Consider the following 13,834-nt stretch of genomic DNA (forward strand, 5'->3'; position numbering starts at 1 on the left):
TATAATTTTGTCAAACCACAGAAGAACCGGCTCTACTGAAAGTGTATTTACTTACTGCAGAGCAGTGGAAACTCTTAGAAAAAAACTGATGATGTATTTTCATACATATAACTCATATCTTTGATAACCTGCACATTTAAACACACCACTCCTTGAGAATAAATCATAAAATCTCCCATAAGGCTGGAGGCAGCATAGGGCATATAGAAGCACTGAGACTGAAAAGAAGTAGGCTCTCCTTCTCCTTAGTTGTTTGCATACAAGAAAAAGCCACATTGCTTCTAAATGGCAGTGTTTTGCTTTTAAAGAAATGATTTGCAGGTTAAATACATAAACAGAATATCCAAATGTGAGAGGTGGAGCCTCCCATCTTTGCATGGCCATCCCCACAAACCCTACACTTCCATTAAGAAATTAAAAAGTAATAAACCAAGAGCTTCTGAATACTCCCAGCAGTTTTGCTACGCTGTCTGTAGGGAAATGCTCTAGCAGACGAGAAGCAGTCCCGTAGAGTTCTTAACCCATTCGGTGTTACCGCTATTCAACCGCTACCAGGAAAGGATACTGCAGAGGAATAGCGTAGATACCACGTTTCCCTTAGAGTAAGTCCGGAAACAACTGGTACCCCAGATACCACCAGATGGTAGCTATTGGTAAATTACTTTTTTCTAGTAGGAACGATCATGGCTAACATCACTTAAATGTACACAAATTTAATGCCCTTAAAGTGAAGTTCATGCATTGTAAAGACCGCAACACCAGTATGTTCAGACGCAGATTTTGCCCCAAGGAACCACCCCAGAGGACAATATGTATCTTGGAAGAAACCTCCCACAGTGATGTTCACCTTTATGAAATAACATTTCATCACATCATTTTGATTTTAGAAGCTTTTGCATACAGCAGCACAAGGCACCATGGTCAAAAGTCTTGAAAAGTAGGCAAACTCCATCTCAGGACTTCTACTAAGCTCGAGCTAACTACCCACTTGGAAGCACGCAAAAGAGAAGAAAGTTTGCTGTGTCCCAAATTCCCACCGCCTTTATCTCGGACAGCTACATGTCTGAGGAGCAGGCTCTCTTTCTCCCCTGGAAAAAGGAGAGGTCGCTGCTTTACAGCTGAAATATATAAGGAGCAGGAGAGGAGCCAACCTCAGGTCCTTAAAGGCAGGACCCCATTCACCCTTGTGTCACGTAGGGCTCTTGCTGCAGCTCTTTAATATTCGCAGGTGACCAACATGGCTGGACCAGAGTCAAAAGCTAAGACAAGACGTTACTAGAGCAAGAAATAAAATAAATGAGAGAAAGCATTTGAGGAAGAGAGAAATAACTGCATGGCAGTTATCTGCTCTTCGAGCCGATTTTTCATCGGAGGCTGGATTAAGTCCAAACGCTGCAGGAGTGATGCGTCAGCTGTACCCGTAGTTTCACCCCTACCCCCACCATCGTTTATTGACACCCTGACATCTGAGGCCATTCAACAGCAGTGGGGGGCGGGGGGCGGGAGCATGGGCAGAGCTGATGGAAAGGCTCACACCGTTAGCTGCGGCTCTTGGCTGTCTCGGGGAGCAAACCCTGGCGTGGTAGGCACATACTCAGCACGAAGGCTGACATGAAGAAATGTGGTGTTTAACGGCTGCTGCTTCTGCAAGGAGGAATTTCACCTTTTCACACCGATTGAATTCTTTACTCCGCATTAAATGCACACGCTCAGCCTCGGCCCCACTTTTCTGATGGCCCCGGGCTGTGACATTGGGAGCGTTACCTGCATGTCATTGCAGGATACGTTGTGATAAACAGCGGAAGACTCAGAATACAATCTCTTCAAGAATAATATCTAACCGAATATTATCCACCCTCCTAACAGGGCGGTGACAAAAAATTACCTTCCCTGCTATGGGATGCAATGGATTATTCTGAACTCCCTTTCCTCCTTCTCCGCAGTTTACTGAAGTGAAGATCTGTTCTCATGGTTAGTTCCCCCCCTTGGATTATTTCATAATGAGAACTACTTAATAACCTGGCTGCCTTCCCAAGGAGAGTGTCAGCTCCCCAGCTGGGAACAGGCACTTTCCAATGCCTGCTCATCAGGCAAGTTGGGCTTTGTCAGAAATGGAGGCGGCAAAAACTCTGGTTACTTTTTCTTCCAGCCTCCTTCACGATGCTTTCCACTCCTCCTCCTCTGTTTTCCAATCTTCCAGCTCAGAGGCAGCCCCATCCCCTTTTTATGGTACAAGTTTTAATTAGTTGGGAGGTGAGTGGTAAATCTGGTGCCGCGGTAAGAACTGCCACACCAGGACTCCTGAAACATTGCCAACCATTTTCACCGGTGCCAAAAATATTTGAGAATAAATAGGTTTCGTCACCACCCAACGTTACCCCAGTTTTTTGGCATCAAGGAGGAAAATAATTTAAAGCATTGGAAAGGCCTTATGTTTCACATTTGTGTTGCACTTGTGAAAGCTATGGAGGGAGACGTGTCTTTACCCTGAAATAGGATTTCTTTTTTTCTGCGTCAGAAAATATGATTCATCAGGCATGCCAGGCAGAGCATCGTTCAGGAAAGAAACGACTGTATGTCCCCCGGGGCCCCTCCATCACTTGTGGAGATTCAAATTCTGGGAATGTGACTTAACAAAACCAAACTGTATGAAGTGCACTAAATGGGGCAGCGCGAGAGCAAGCCACGACGGGCCTGTGTGGGTCAGTATTCTCCTTCACACGCTGTAAAAGCTCTTTTTCCTCCATGCTGCGGTGGTGCATTCCCCCCCCCCCCCCATCTCCTGGGCCGCTCTATGATCTCAGAAACTCCCGTTAAACTTGGCCTTTGTGTAATGAGTTGGGCGGTGAAGCGTCCCTTGGCTGTACCAAGAACTCTTGCATGGCTGAGGTGGGGGAACGGCACCGACCCTACCAGGAGCTCCTGCTGCGTGGCCAAGGTGGGGAATAATTTGTCATCCCCTGACACCCTCGTCTCAGTCGTAACTCGAGTGGAATGGTTCCCTTGTTACTGGAATCTGGAGAATTTTAGTAACTACCACGGTGGACTGGGGCCAGGACGGGAGTTTACAGATGGCTAAAGCCAATCATCGTGGGACCCTATGAACAGCGGACCCAAGTGAGGCCTTTGAGCTCTCCTGGACCGCAGCGGGCTGCGCCCAGCACCTCCCTCGGAGCGGGACGCCTCGCAGAGCTCACAAACTCTCGAGTCTGCGGTATTTGGAGGACCGTCACCGACTGCCACGGGACCTGGGCTGAAACACTCCTCGAGGCTCAACCCCTCGCCCTCTGAGAAATGCCGAGACATTTGACGTGAATATTTCACTGGACTCGAGGGGGATTTTTAACAGGTATACCTTTGTATATTTATCTATCTTTGCGTCTGTGCGCGTGTGTGTGAATTGATGGAGGTACCCGAGAGCAAGGATAGTGTGGATATTACCATCTCGAATCTGTAATTAAGTCACTGTCGTGATTGTAGTAGACTCTACTAACTCACTTTGTAAATGTTAAATCAGTCAATGATTAAGTGCTGCTAAAATCTTGTGATTCACCTTAAAACTGTGAATGAACCTTAGACTGCTGCTAGACACATCTAATCCTTAGACATAAACCGTTGACCAAGTCTGGGACTAGGAGTGGATCCAGCCGTACTTAAGCTCCAACAGGAGTTTAGAAAGCAAGGGGGTCTCCTCTGAACCTCGTGACTCAACGGGAGGTTGAGTCTCCCTTACCCTTTTGTGACTTCGGTCTCTGTATAAATCATTCTAGCTCTATTCTGACTCGATTTTCCCTTTGTCTGTTCCATCCACGTAGTAAATGATAGAGTGAAGCTTGACACGGAACTCTGTTAAGTCGCACTTTTATAAATTTCTATTAAAATCACCTTTCGCTAATACCTTTGACGGTGATTCTTTAAGCGGCCTCTAAACCACTCATTCACGACATATGCTGATAAAAAAACAGGTTTGAAAGCCCCACATTCCACAGCTGGGCTGGAAGGTCTCATCACGATATCTTGAAGGGACCGTGGTTATCAAATAGAGATGCTGGCATCTTTAAACCTGATGTCACTGTTACTATTTTGTTGAATCTGCGTGTCCCCTTCACTTGCAGAGGCAGGATGTGATGGGATAATGAGTCGTCTTGTTCATCTTTCCAGAATCAGGACCAGCCTAGACTCATCCAGGGCTGAATTTCATCCAGCTCTGAATGAGGAATTTCCTTCCTGCTTGTTTTCTTAACGACTCCGAGCTAGTCAAGACAAGTTTCACCTGTGCCCCACAGTGCTCCCTGCCTGGGAATACCCTGACAGATGCCTTTGCAACTTTTCCATGGAAAACTGCTATCTAAATTATTATTATTAATAATAGTTATTATTTTCTGCTATCATTTTACCTGTTATACCTGGACTTTGAATTTGGTTCCTACCTGCCGTAAACTATCTTCCTACCTCCTGGCAGAATGGAGTTCCTCCAGAGCAGCAAAAAGCAGCAGTGATAAATCAGGGTGACTCTGAGCCAGCTCCAAGAAGCACACGCGGGACCTCAGAGCGAAGGATGAGCCTCTTCTCACCCCCGCAGGCTCTAACTGCACCTTGCTGCTTAACCATAAACCAGCATAAAACTAAAGCAAAGCATGGAGCGATGTATGGTTTAAGGGTGGGAGAACAAGCTCCTGTACTTGCCTTGTAAACCCTCCAGGTGAGAGCTGCAGAAGCAGGTCCAGCCCCATGCTCACAGCGACAGGACAAGAACGTCCCCCCTGCAGGACCCTCAATCCACCGGAACACAGCCAGCTTGTGTAAGGTGTGAGGCAGAGAGCAAAAGCTACCAGGAGCTATGAAGCTGCCCATTTGGACTCCGTAACACACCTAGAAGCATCCAGCACAGCCTCTGACGGGTGCGTAACGGGTTCAATTTTGCCTTTGAAAGTGGTGATGAATTCTGGATTTTCCTCTCTCGGCGTGCAGGAAAAAGCGCGAGAGTAGAGCTATCGCCGCTCACTCCTGGCTCTCGCAGCTCGGCGCCTGTCTCCCCTGTGCCACCCCTTGTTTCCCCCGTGCCAGCACCCCGAGCAGCAGCCCACGGCGTGGGTCACCGCACCCCACCGCAGCGGGGCCGGCAGCTCCGTGCCCTCCTGCCCGCTTGTCTGGCAGGAGAGCGGGGCCGAAGTCACCAGCTCTGCTCAGGAGCAACTCTTTGGTTTTGATACCTGTGAATTGCAAAAATGTGTTGTCCTTCCAAGCGAGGACAAGCCCCAAGTTGGAACTGGTAGGAGCGCAGATTTTTTTGCTTCTTCTCCCTCTCTGAAAATACCCGGAATCCGCTTTGTGCTTGGGAACCTTCTTAACAAATCTTTATTGGAAGTGAAACACCAGGCAAGTGGAAAGGTCCCCCCAGGACACGGGAGGGGTGGGAGACGGACGGGGGGCTGAGCTCTCCCGGGGCAGCTGTGGGAGCAGGGTAACACGTCTCTTCCAAAGAGTTCCAGCGTGCTTCCCAGCCCCGGGTAGATTTGGAAATCTCAGTCTCGGTGGGTTTTTTTTCCTCCACAGAGAGACGAGAAGCGTAACGCAGCTGTCCGCAACCATTATGGATCAGGAATATTTAAGAGGCAGAGGCATCCTATTTTCAACCTCTGCTAGGAAATTTTAAAATTAATTAGCCCAGTGCAGACAGTGGCAAATAATCTTAGATCTCTCCCTTTCTGTTAACGCAGGAGCTGTGGCATCCAGCAGGGAGGCAGCCGCAGGGACCAGGCAGCGCTGCCGTCCGAGGCCGGTGCCGGAGCCGGCGGTGCCGGTGGGTGCGAGACAGCCGCTGGATGGCATGGAGCATCCTCCGGGCAGCGGCTGCGGGGCTTGGGCGCTGTGAAACCCCCAGAGGAGCTAAAACCTGGGCTTAAAATAAAAGGAAAAAAACCCCACCCCAGTGTAATGAAATATTTTACTACTGAAAAGAGAGGACTTGATGTAAGTCATGCCGTGAGGACACATCTTGCCCGTTATTTATTCAGGTTTCAGGTGCTGTGGTGCTCCAGCTGCTGGCATCTGACTTCCCCTGGTACCAGCTCATGAAGCGCAGACTGAGTCTGAAAGGTTTTTGCTTTACTAGGCACAACGCTATTAAAGATTTATCAACAGCAACATGGCAGAAAGCTTTTCCTTGCCACCACAGTGTATAGTGGCCTGTGCTCCAAAATAGAAAGGGCAGGGCAGGATCCACCTGAAATGCTCTTTTACGCCAAAACAGCTACATTGAATTAAACAGAGCTGCTGCGTACCTGTCTCATCTCCAGCCACCGGTTTCTTTTGCATCTGGCATGAATAATGTCCCAATGAAGTAGACAAGTTGAAGCTGTAATGAAAGTTACCCCCTCCCCCAAATCCTACAGTGTCGTAGCTTAATTGAGCTGTTTTTTGACTCACATCAAAACCTTGGTGATGTCCACGGAGAAAAGCTCTGTGCCGGTCCCTTCTCCTGGCAGCAGGCAGAAGACCTCTGCCGCAGTGGCAGGGGGTCCGGGCACCAGGTGCCTGCTCAGCACGGACGCAAGCACGTCCTCCCGGTAACAAAGCTGCCCCTCTCCCTCCTGCCCCGCCACTAGGAAAGGGGGGGAGAGACTCTGGTTCCAACTCATCAGGCAGCGACCCTCCAAGGGAGGGCAAAGGATCAAGAGGGGCTCTCGCTGATCAACAATTATCTGAACAGGAGGTCATCCCCCGTTGACACTGACAGCCCAGCTCCTGTCCAACAGTGTTTCACCTGCTACGGGAAGCGCCGAGGCTCTGGGGTTCCTCTTGGCCCCCACGGAGAGCGTTGCAGCTGGGGATGCAATCCAGGCTGCGGGTCAGCGACTCCCCCTGAAGCTTCTCCTGCTACAGCAGCCCACTGCTCTGGTAGGATCCTTAACGCTGCCCATAGTAGCACTGGGCCAGCAGATCCCCTTTCGAAGTTTACCCAAAAGAACAGGCCAATAACAAATTTGTCTGCATGTCTTCCTTACCTGAAGTCCCTTTCTGGGTGGTCAAAGTAACCCTTAAAATCAACCTTGTGTCAAAGTCGCTTTGTACCAAGAAGAGGTAGCCTCCACGCGAGTCTTGATGGGCAACGATTCATTGGACTACCAAAATGACACAAAGTCAAGGCTTCACCAAAAGACACCCAGTCTTTGCACCGATGCGTCCTGTTCAACTTCAGATCACTAAACAAGTTAAGCAGAAAAACTGCAAAGAATTTTGAAAGCACGTGAAAATGTTAAAAATCTTGCCACAAATACCCAAAACAAAAATTTAACCATCTCAGCGCAGAGACAAGGAGGGAGTCAGTCAGCAGACAGCACCCATGGGAGGGCAACATGTTGCCAGGTGCTTCTGGAAGGAATCGCAAAGCATTAACTGCAAGAAAAACAGCAGCATTTTTTTCTCAGTACAGATTTTATTTCAATTTAATTGCCAGCTTCGCCCCATTAAAAAAAAAACAACTCCATTAATTTCTACAGAATTCAAGAAGTCGTACGTTAGGAGAAATGATTACAAACTACAGGACCTGCGAAGTGCAGCAAACTGTTTGCATTTCTTAGCGTAACAGCAACGCTGGTTACACAGCTACAGCACGGCATCTCTGGAATAGCGCTTGTGCAGAGAGAACAGCAGCGACAAGCATCCACAACTGCAAATTTTGACCAAATATGGTTTCAATTTATTACAGTATGAGGAAAAAAAATCGCAAGTGAAAGAAAAAAGAGTAACTCTGCCTCGGCAGCTTTGGAAACTCCAGCCAGCAGCCGTGAAGTAGCCCAGTACGTCCCAGAATGAGTCGTCACTTTATTCAGCTCTGGCTTGCAGGCACATCGTACTTCACTGAAGGACTTTAAATAGCAGTCTGTCTTTAAATGGAATTGTGCAAATTCATTGTACCATCCCTCACTTTGTCTCCCCGCGCCCTCTGCGTGCAGATGGCCCCGTCATTCTGCCTTAACCATTCGGGCGGCTCGCGCCAGCTGCCTGCACGCTCTGCTCAGGGGGTGACCCCACCGCTAACTCCTGCCCTTGAATCTAGGGAGCCCCAACGTTACCACCAAGACACTCAGAGGCAGTTCCGCCTTACTTTAAATGAAAAAGCCCATTCATAAGAAAAAAAACAGGGAAGGAAGATGGGTTTTGGCCAGGCATGGGGAGTCCTCCAGGCTGGAGAGCGTGGAGCTCATCCCCCCTCCCCTCCCCTCGGGTTCACGCACAAGTCGCGCAGCGGCGCGGGGGGACGGTCCCCGGTGGGAGCTGCAGCAAGTCCGTGCGCGAGGCACTCGCTGCGGAGCGCAGTCTAAGCTGGCAGGGGAGCCGACTGCTTGGTGCCCTGCACACTCCCCCCCTCCAGAGCCCAGAGCCTCCCCTTGCTCGTCCCTCGCCCGAGAGCCACCTGCAGCCCTCCAGGAGAGCTTCGCGCACGCAGTAGCTCGTTGGCTCCTCCGCCCGTAATGCTGCTAAAGGCACAACGCTGCTTACGCTGTGGGGAAACGCAAACATCTGAGTTCTTCCACGAGAGCTGCGCAAGGTGAGAGAGGGTATGTTGAAAACATGGCAGCTTTTTGTTAGCTGCTGTGTATTTACTGTCTGCAGCACAAGAAGCACGGCGTTCACCAGAACGGCCTCTATCCTCTGCACATGGAACCACCTACTGAATTTTACACAGCCAAGACAACTTCCCTGCACCTACAGTAAAGCACATTCCTAAATACCAGTACAGGTTCAGCAGCAAACACCAAGCTATTCTTGACTTGACAGGGAAGCTGGAATTCTGCAGCTGGACAGGCTCATCCAAGACCCTCCCTGATTTGTTTCCAAGTAAGTAACGCTGCTTGCCTAGGAGGACCTGACTCCCACGCAGGCACACACGGGCTTCCTCCAGGAACGGAAGGTGGAATTATCGCTTCATCTGCTGTCTGCATGTGCCGCATAGATGCACTTGCAGAGAAGCGAATTAAACCTCAGTATTTGCTCCTGAAAGAAAAATCTTCCAAGAAAAAGAATGTCTCCCAACCTATGCACATGCCAATTTTATAGCTAGCCTTACTTTTACTTTTTAAATTAAAAACTAGCATTAATAGAGGAACACATTATTTTCTATTCTTTGCTGTCAGGTCCTTTAACGAACAACACTGGGATGAACCAAGACTCATTTTTCCTCTCTCCTCCCAGCCCTGACCCTGGGGATAGCTCATCCTGGATTTTTTTTTCCCCCCGAGAGGCATCCTCAAGCAACCTCAGAAGGGGGAGAAATGCAGCCGTAGCCTTTAGTAAACTTTCCTATTCCACGTGGTTTTCAAGGCTCAAGAAATCCACTCGGTTTAAGGAACTGGGAGGACCGTGTCCTGCTGCACAGTTCTGTCGACCCGAGAGGGCTCCCGGCACCGCAAGGCATCCTTGAACCACCAAGTATGCCAGAATCTCAGCTTCAGATTAAATAAGGCACCGGTAACTTCTGTAGGTTTCAGTAACAGCTCACAACAATTTGCAACCCGCTATTCAAAAGGTAACACGGTGGATAATCTAAACAGACCGACTCTGCCTAGCAGCAATAAGGCCTCTGTTTCTGCTTTAAAATGAGATGTGACTGTTGCGATTGCTTTGAATAATGTTTTTTTGGCGTAGAATGGAATACCGTTCCTCTAATGAGGTTTCAAAGTTGGCTTCAAGGCAAAGATTTAAAACCCCTTTAGATTTCAGAGGTATTTTTTCTAGCCCCTTAAAAAGGGGCTGCTATAGGAGGTAAGCAGTAGTGGGGAAGGAACATTTCATTTCAAACGTTATAAATTAGAGCTGGTTTGCTGGAGAAAAAACCCAACCTGTTGTCACCTTAAACACAAGGCAAGGCAGAGAGAAAACAACAGAATATAATTAAAGCGCTTCCCAAGATGGAAAGCAGCACAACAGCAGATCGTTGTGTAACAAGGGCAGCAGAGCCTCGCGGTTAGCCAATTCTGTAGGAAACGCACTCAGCTCCGTCACCGTTTTCTCCCTAATTAGAGTCCCCGTGGAGATTAGATCGAAGAGACGCAAGAGCTGGTGGGGTGGAGGCAGGGGAAAAAAGTCTAAATAAACTGCTCTGCTGCGTGTTATTTTGTTCGCATGGCATTTGTCTCATTCCACGTTTTACACTGCAGCAACCAGGCTATTAGGTGTTTATAACATCCCTTGGTCCCCTGCTGATCTTGGGGCACGTCTGTCTGTCTACGCAGAAAAGCCTTCCGTTGAGTGCTGCAGTTACACCGGGGAGCTGTTAGGGAAACGCCAGCTCTGCAGTCAAAGGAGCGTCTGCAGCTGTGCAAAAATAGCCAAGCCAGCTTTAACGTGGCTGGTGGAGGCACCGTTAGCAGTGTAAACCCAGCAACCGGGAGCTCACCTTCCCAGAATCGGAATAAATACTGAACCAAATAGCTTGTGCTGACTTACAGTGTGGTTGTGGTGTTATCCCTGCAGCCCCTTTGATTTCACTTGGGTGTTTCGAGATGAGCTGCACTCACAGCGGCGATGACCATGAAGACGTGCCGTCTGTTCCTGAGATTTGACCTAACGAAGACTGTGGCTACCTCTACGTGGGGTTGGCTCGCGTCCCAACCACACTCCAATGCCATAGGTAAAAACATTTTATCAGAAGAGTAAAATCAGGGTCCTCTGAGCCCTTTTTCATGTCTGAAGATGTTTTCCACAAATACTCTTTGGGTCTTCTATTTGAAAATTTGGCCCTGTACTCAATTCCTCCTTGGGACTATATGCTTGTTACTATATCAGGTGAATGTTGTCTGGAAGGAAATACAGTTATTACAAGATGATTTACTTTGGAGAAGATGACATTTTTATAGCATGAATAAAGTTTAAAGCTGGAAGACAATTTTCAGTCTGACTGTTTTGAGAAAACCACTCCCAATGACTTAAAATTTCGCATGGGATCCTCCAGTGCATGGTAACTTGTGATGTAGCTGCAACTTTTGTTCAGGTGACATTTGATTTGATCTGGAAATCTCTTCATTCAGTCAGTGAACGAAGAGCCACAAAGCATCATTCTCACCAAGTACAGGGACGTGGTCTCCCCAGGCTCCTTACGCTCTTGAGCAGGTAACTGAAGAACTATCCACCGAAAATGCCCTTTCTCAGAGCCAGTTTAGAACTACTGCACCTCCCGTCTGGAAGAGGAAAGCCATTTGTACTGAGCTAGGCAGGAGCAAGGTTAGGTTCATAAAGCTAAGAAACCCCAAGCTGCTTCACTTGCAGCCCTGCATCTCCCTCAAGAATTTTAGTCTTACAATGGTTTCTGCAAGACTTTCAGGTTTCAACTCACAGAAGAAAAACATAACATCATCAAATGACATTACGAACAACCTCACGCTCTTCAAGTAAGTATAGATATTTTTGGCCATAAAAAAGCCCCATGTCATGGCACTCAAGTCCCCGCAAAATATCTTGGATTACATTACTTCAGTTTCTTAGATATACAGACTTGGATTACTTAGTTTCTTAGATATACACTTCACTGGAAAAGCTACACAAATCTGAAAAATCTTCTTGGCAGTTTCAAGTGCTTCAGATCAGACATTCCAGTCCCTGGGACCCTCCGCAGGCTGGGAACCAGTCTGCACCAGCTCCGGCGCATTCAAACCACGGCCAACGGCTGGATGTGAACATGAACAAGGCAGGCTGGGATGAGGCACAAACAGGAGAACTAGAAAAGACGGCAGGTACTAGGCATACACAAAGGTAACTGGCGCTGATAAACTTCGTAGGTGCCAGTGCCCACCTGAGCTCAGGCTGTGAGTATAAAGGATCTAGACAAAACAATCCTGAGATGGAGATCCATTTCTTCGTAAGGCTTTGAGTGCATGTGTTTTTTTAAGTGCTTTTCTTAAATTATCACAAAAGACAGGCTAGCATTCTTTAAACAGTTGTGATCCTTCATTCCAGTATAAAACACATATGCAAACATGGCTTAAGACCCATGGTCACTTAGGATATAATTTGTATTAAAAATATTTTTTATCCAAATGATAAATATTTTAAAATAAGCATTTACAAAAATAAATGGTCCATTCCCATAAGGAAGGACATATATAGCTGAAAATTCTGAATACATCTTAAGGCAACACGATTATTGATTAAGCTAGTTAATAAAATCTTTGGTATGAGAGTATAGTACATTAATATTCATGCACCGTTGTCTTCCCTTGGGAGGTATACTGTACAGACAAGCGAAGAGGCAGCTTTTCCTTAATTTCTTGATATGTCTTCCAAATACAACATACAAATATTTCTAACGTGTCTTCCTATGATAATAGGAGAAAAGCCCAAGATTCTCCTGGCTCTTCCTATGACTTTCGTATCTAAAACAGAATGAAGATGGAGGAAAAAGAGAAAGTGAACACAGTTAAGTTTCATTCTAGTTAGTAAGCAGCATCTACCAAAAATAAAAATCAATTAAAAAATGACTCCAGAGGAAAGCCCATTTCCTTCAATATTGAATACATCAACTGTCAAGACAGGATGACGATGAACCCGTGGGGATTCACCGCTGCAAGTTCAGACACACAGAGAGGAGATTACGGAGTTAGGTAAGGGGCAGCTTTACACCCGAGCACGGCACCAGACGCTGCAAGCCTGGACCACCACATCCAGGTCTGGTGGCCCTGTTACACATGGGGCATTGAGACCCTGCACAGGTACAGGAAAGAGCCTCAAAAACTGGAAAAAAGAGCCTTGGAACAAAAGACTTGGAGAGATGAGTTGGTAATTTTAGCAAAACTAAAGACGGAGAGCTGACTTGAGGCACAAGGACCTCCACAGGGAGAAAATACGAAATGTCAGCTGACACAGAAACAAGGGGCTAAGGCGCTCTGCAATCTGGTAGAGAAAGCCTTAACAAAAACGATAGGCTGGGCCGAAACCAGTTCAAACTGAGAATAAACACACACTTCTAACGCTACGCACAATTAACTGGGATCAAGGGAAGTGACGGATTCTGGTTTTTTGGTATCAGTCCCTGAATACTTTTCTGAAAATGCTTCTATTAAATGCTGGTGACTGAACCCGATGAAGGGAAGTGATGGCAGCTAAGGAAACACACAGGTTAGCCTCGAAAGTCTAATGGTTCCCTTTTAGCCTTAAACCTTGACTCCATGGACAGTCCAGCTGAGGGACTCTGATCTGGGAATGAAGGGTAACACAGCCCAGACTCCCACGTCACCTGAAATGTCTGTGAACTGGTGCTACTGTGGCCTACAGCTCTGGGAAAGAAAAGTAAAGAACAACGTCCAGCTGTAACTGCTGTGACTGGGATGTGAGGAGCAGAAGGTACTAAAGCAAAAGGGAGTTTGGATTCTGCTCCCCATCTACCGCGTGAAGACTGGCACTTCCCACAGCACCATGCGAAGACTCGAGAGAAAGTGACACCTCTGAAGCAGCTACTCCCTCCCTGGACCTCCCCCACTGCTTCGCTGAAGCTGATCCATGTGGACGCATCGACGCACTTTCTGCTAAGAGCTGCCGCTCTCGCAGGACGTTGGGTGCGCGGAAGGCAGGGCTGCGAAGAGGAGCGGGAGCTCTGCTCCGCTGGCGGCTGTGATGCAGGCGACTTTCAGCCGGCAGGGAGAGCTAACACCCAGAGCCAGCAAGAGGGGCAACGGTTGTCGCTGCTCGGGCGCAGCAAATCGAGCCAGCGTCCTCCGGCCCTGGCACTGGTCATGCTTCAACAGCTCCCAAGGGATGGGGAAGCCCAAAGGTTTGGGTCTGTCTCATGACTGCTGGGAATCATGACCCATTGCTATAGCAACAGGAGCTCACACGA

The 13,834-nt window shown here is 48.0% G+C and overlaps 1 protein-coding gene across 13 annotated transcripts in view; it reads right to left on the reverse strand.

Annotated features, from left to right (window-relative positions):
- Window positions 1-13,834, reverse strand: part of CARD19 (caspase recruitment domain family member 19) — a 64,938-nt gene that overhangs the window by 31,274 nt on the left and 19,830 nt on the right. For 8 of the 13 annotated variants that reach the window (XM_075159482.1, XM_075159483.1, XM_075159479.1 and 5 more), the window contains one exon: window positions 9,241-12,374. The exons of the other annotated variants lie outside the window; for them this stretch is intronic. In XM_075159482.1, coding sequence (XP_075015583.1) covers window positions 12,262-12,374 — 113 coding nt within the window. In that variant the 3' untranslated portion in view covers window positions 9,241-12,261. Of the gene's footprint in view, window positions 1-9,240; window positions 12,375-13,834 lie in introns of those variants that run through there. 13 annotated transcript variants of the gene reach the window in all.

This window comes from Calonectris borealis, chromosome 10, assembly GCF_964195595.1.
Source record: "Calonectris borealis chromosome 10, bCalBor7.hap1.2, whole genome shotgun sequence".
Lineage (NCBI taxonomy): Eukaryota > Metazoa > Chordata > Aves > Procellariiformes > Procellariidae > Calonectris > Calonectris borealis.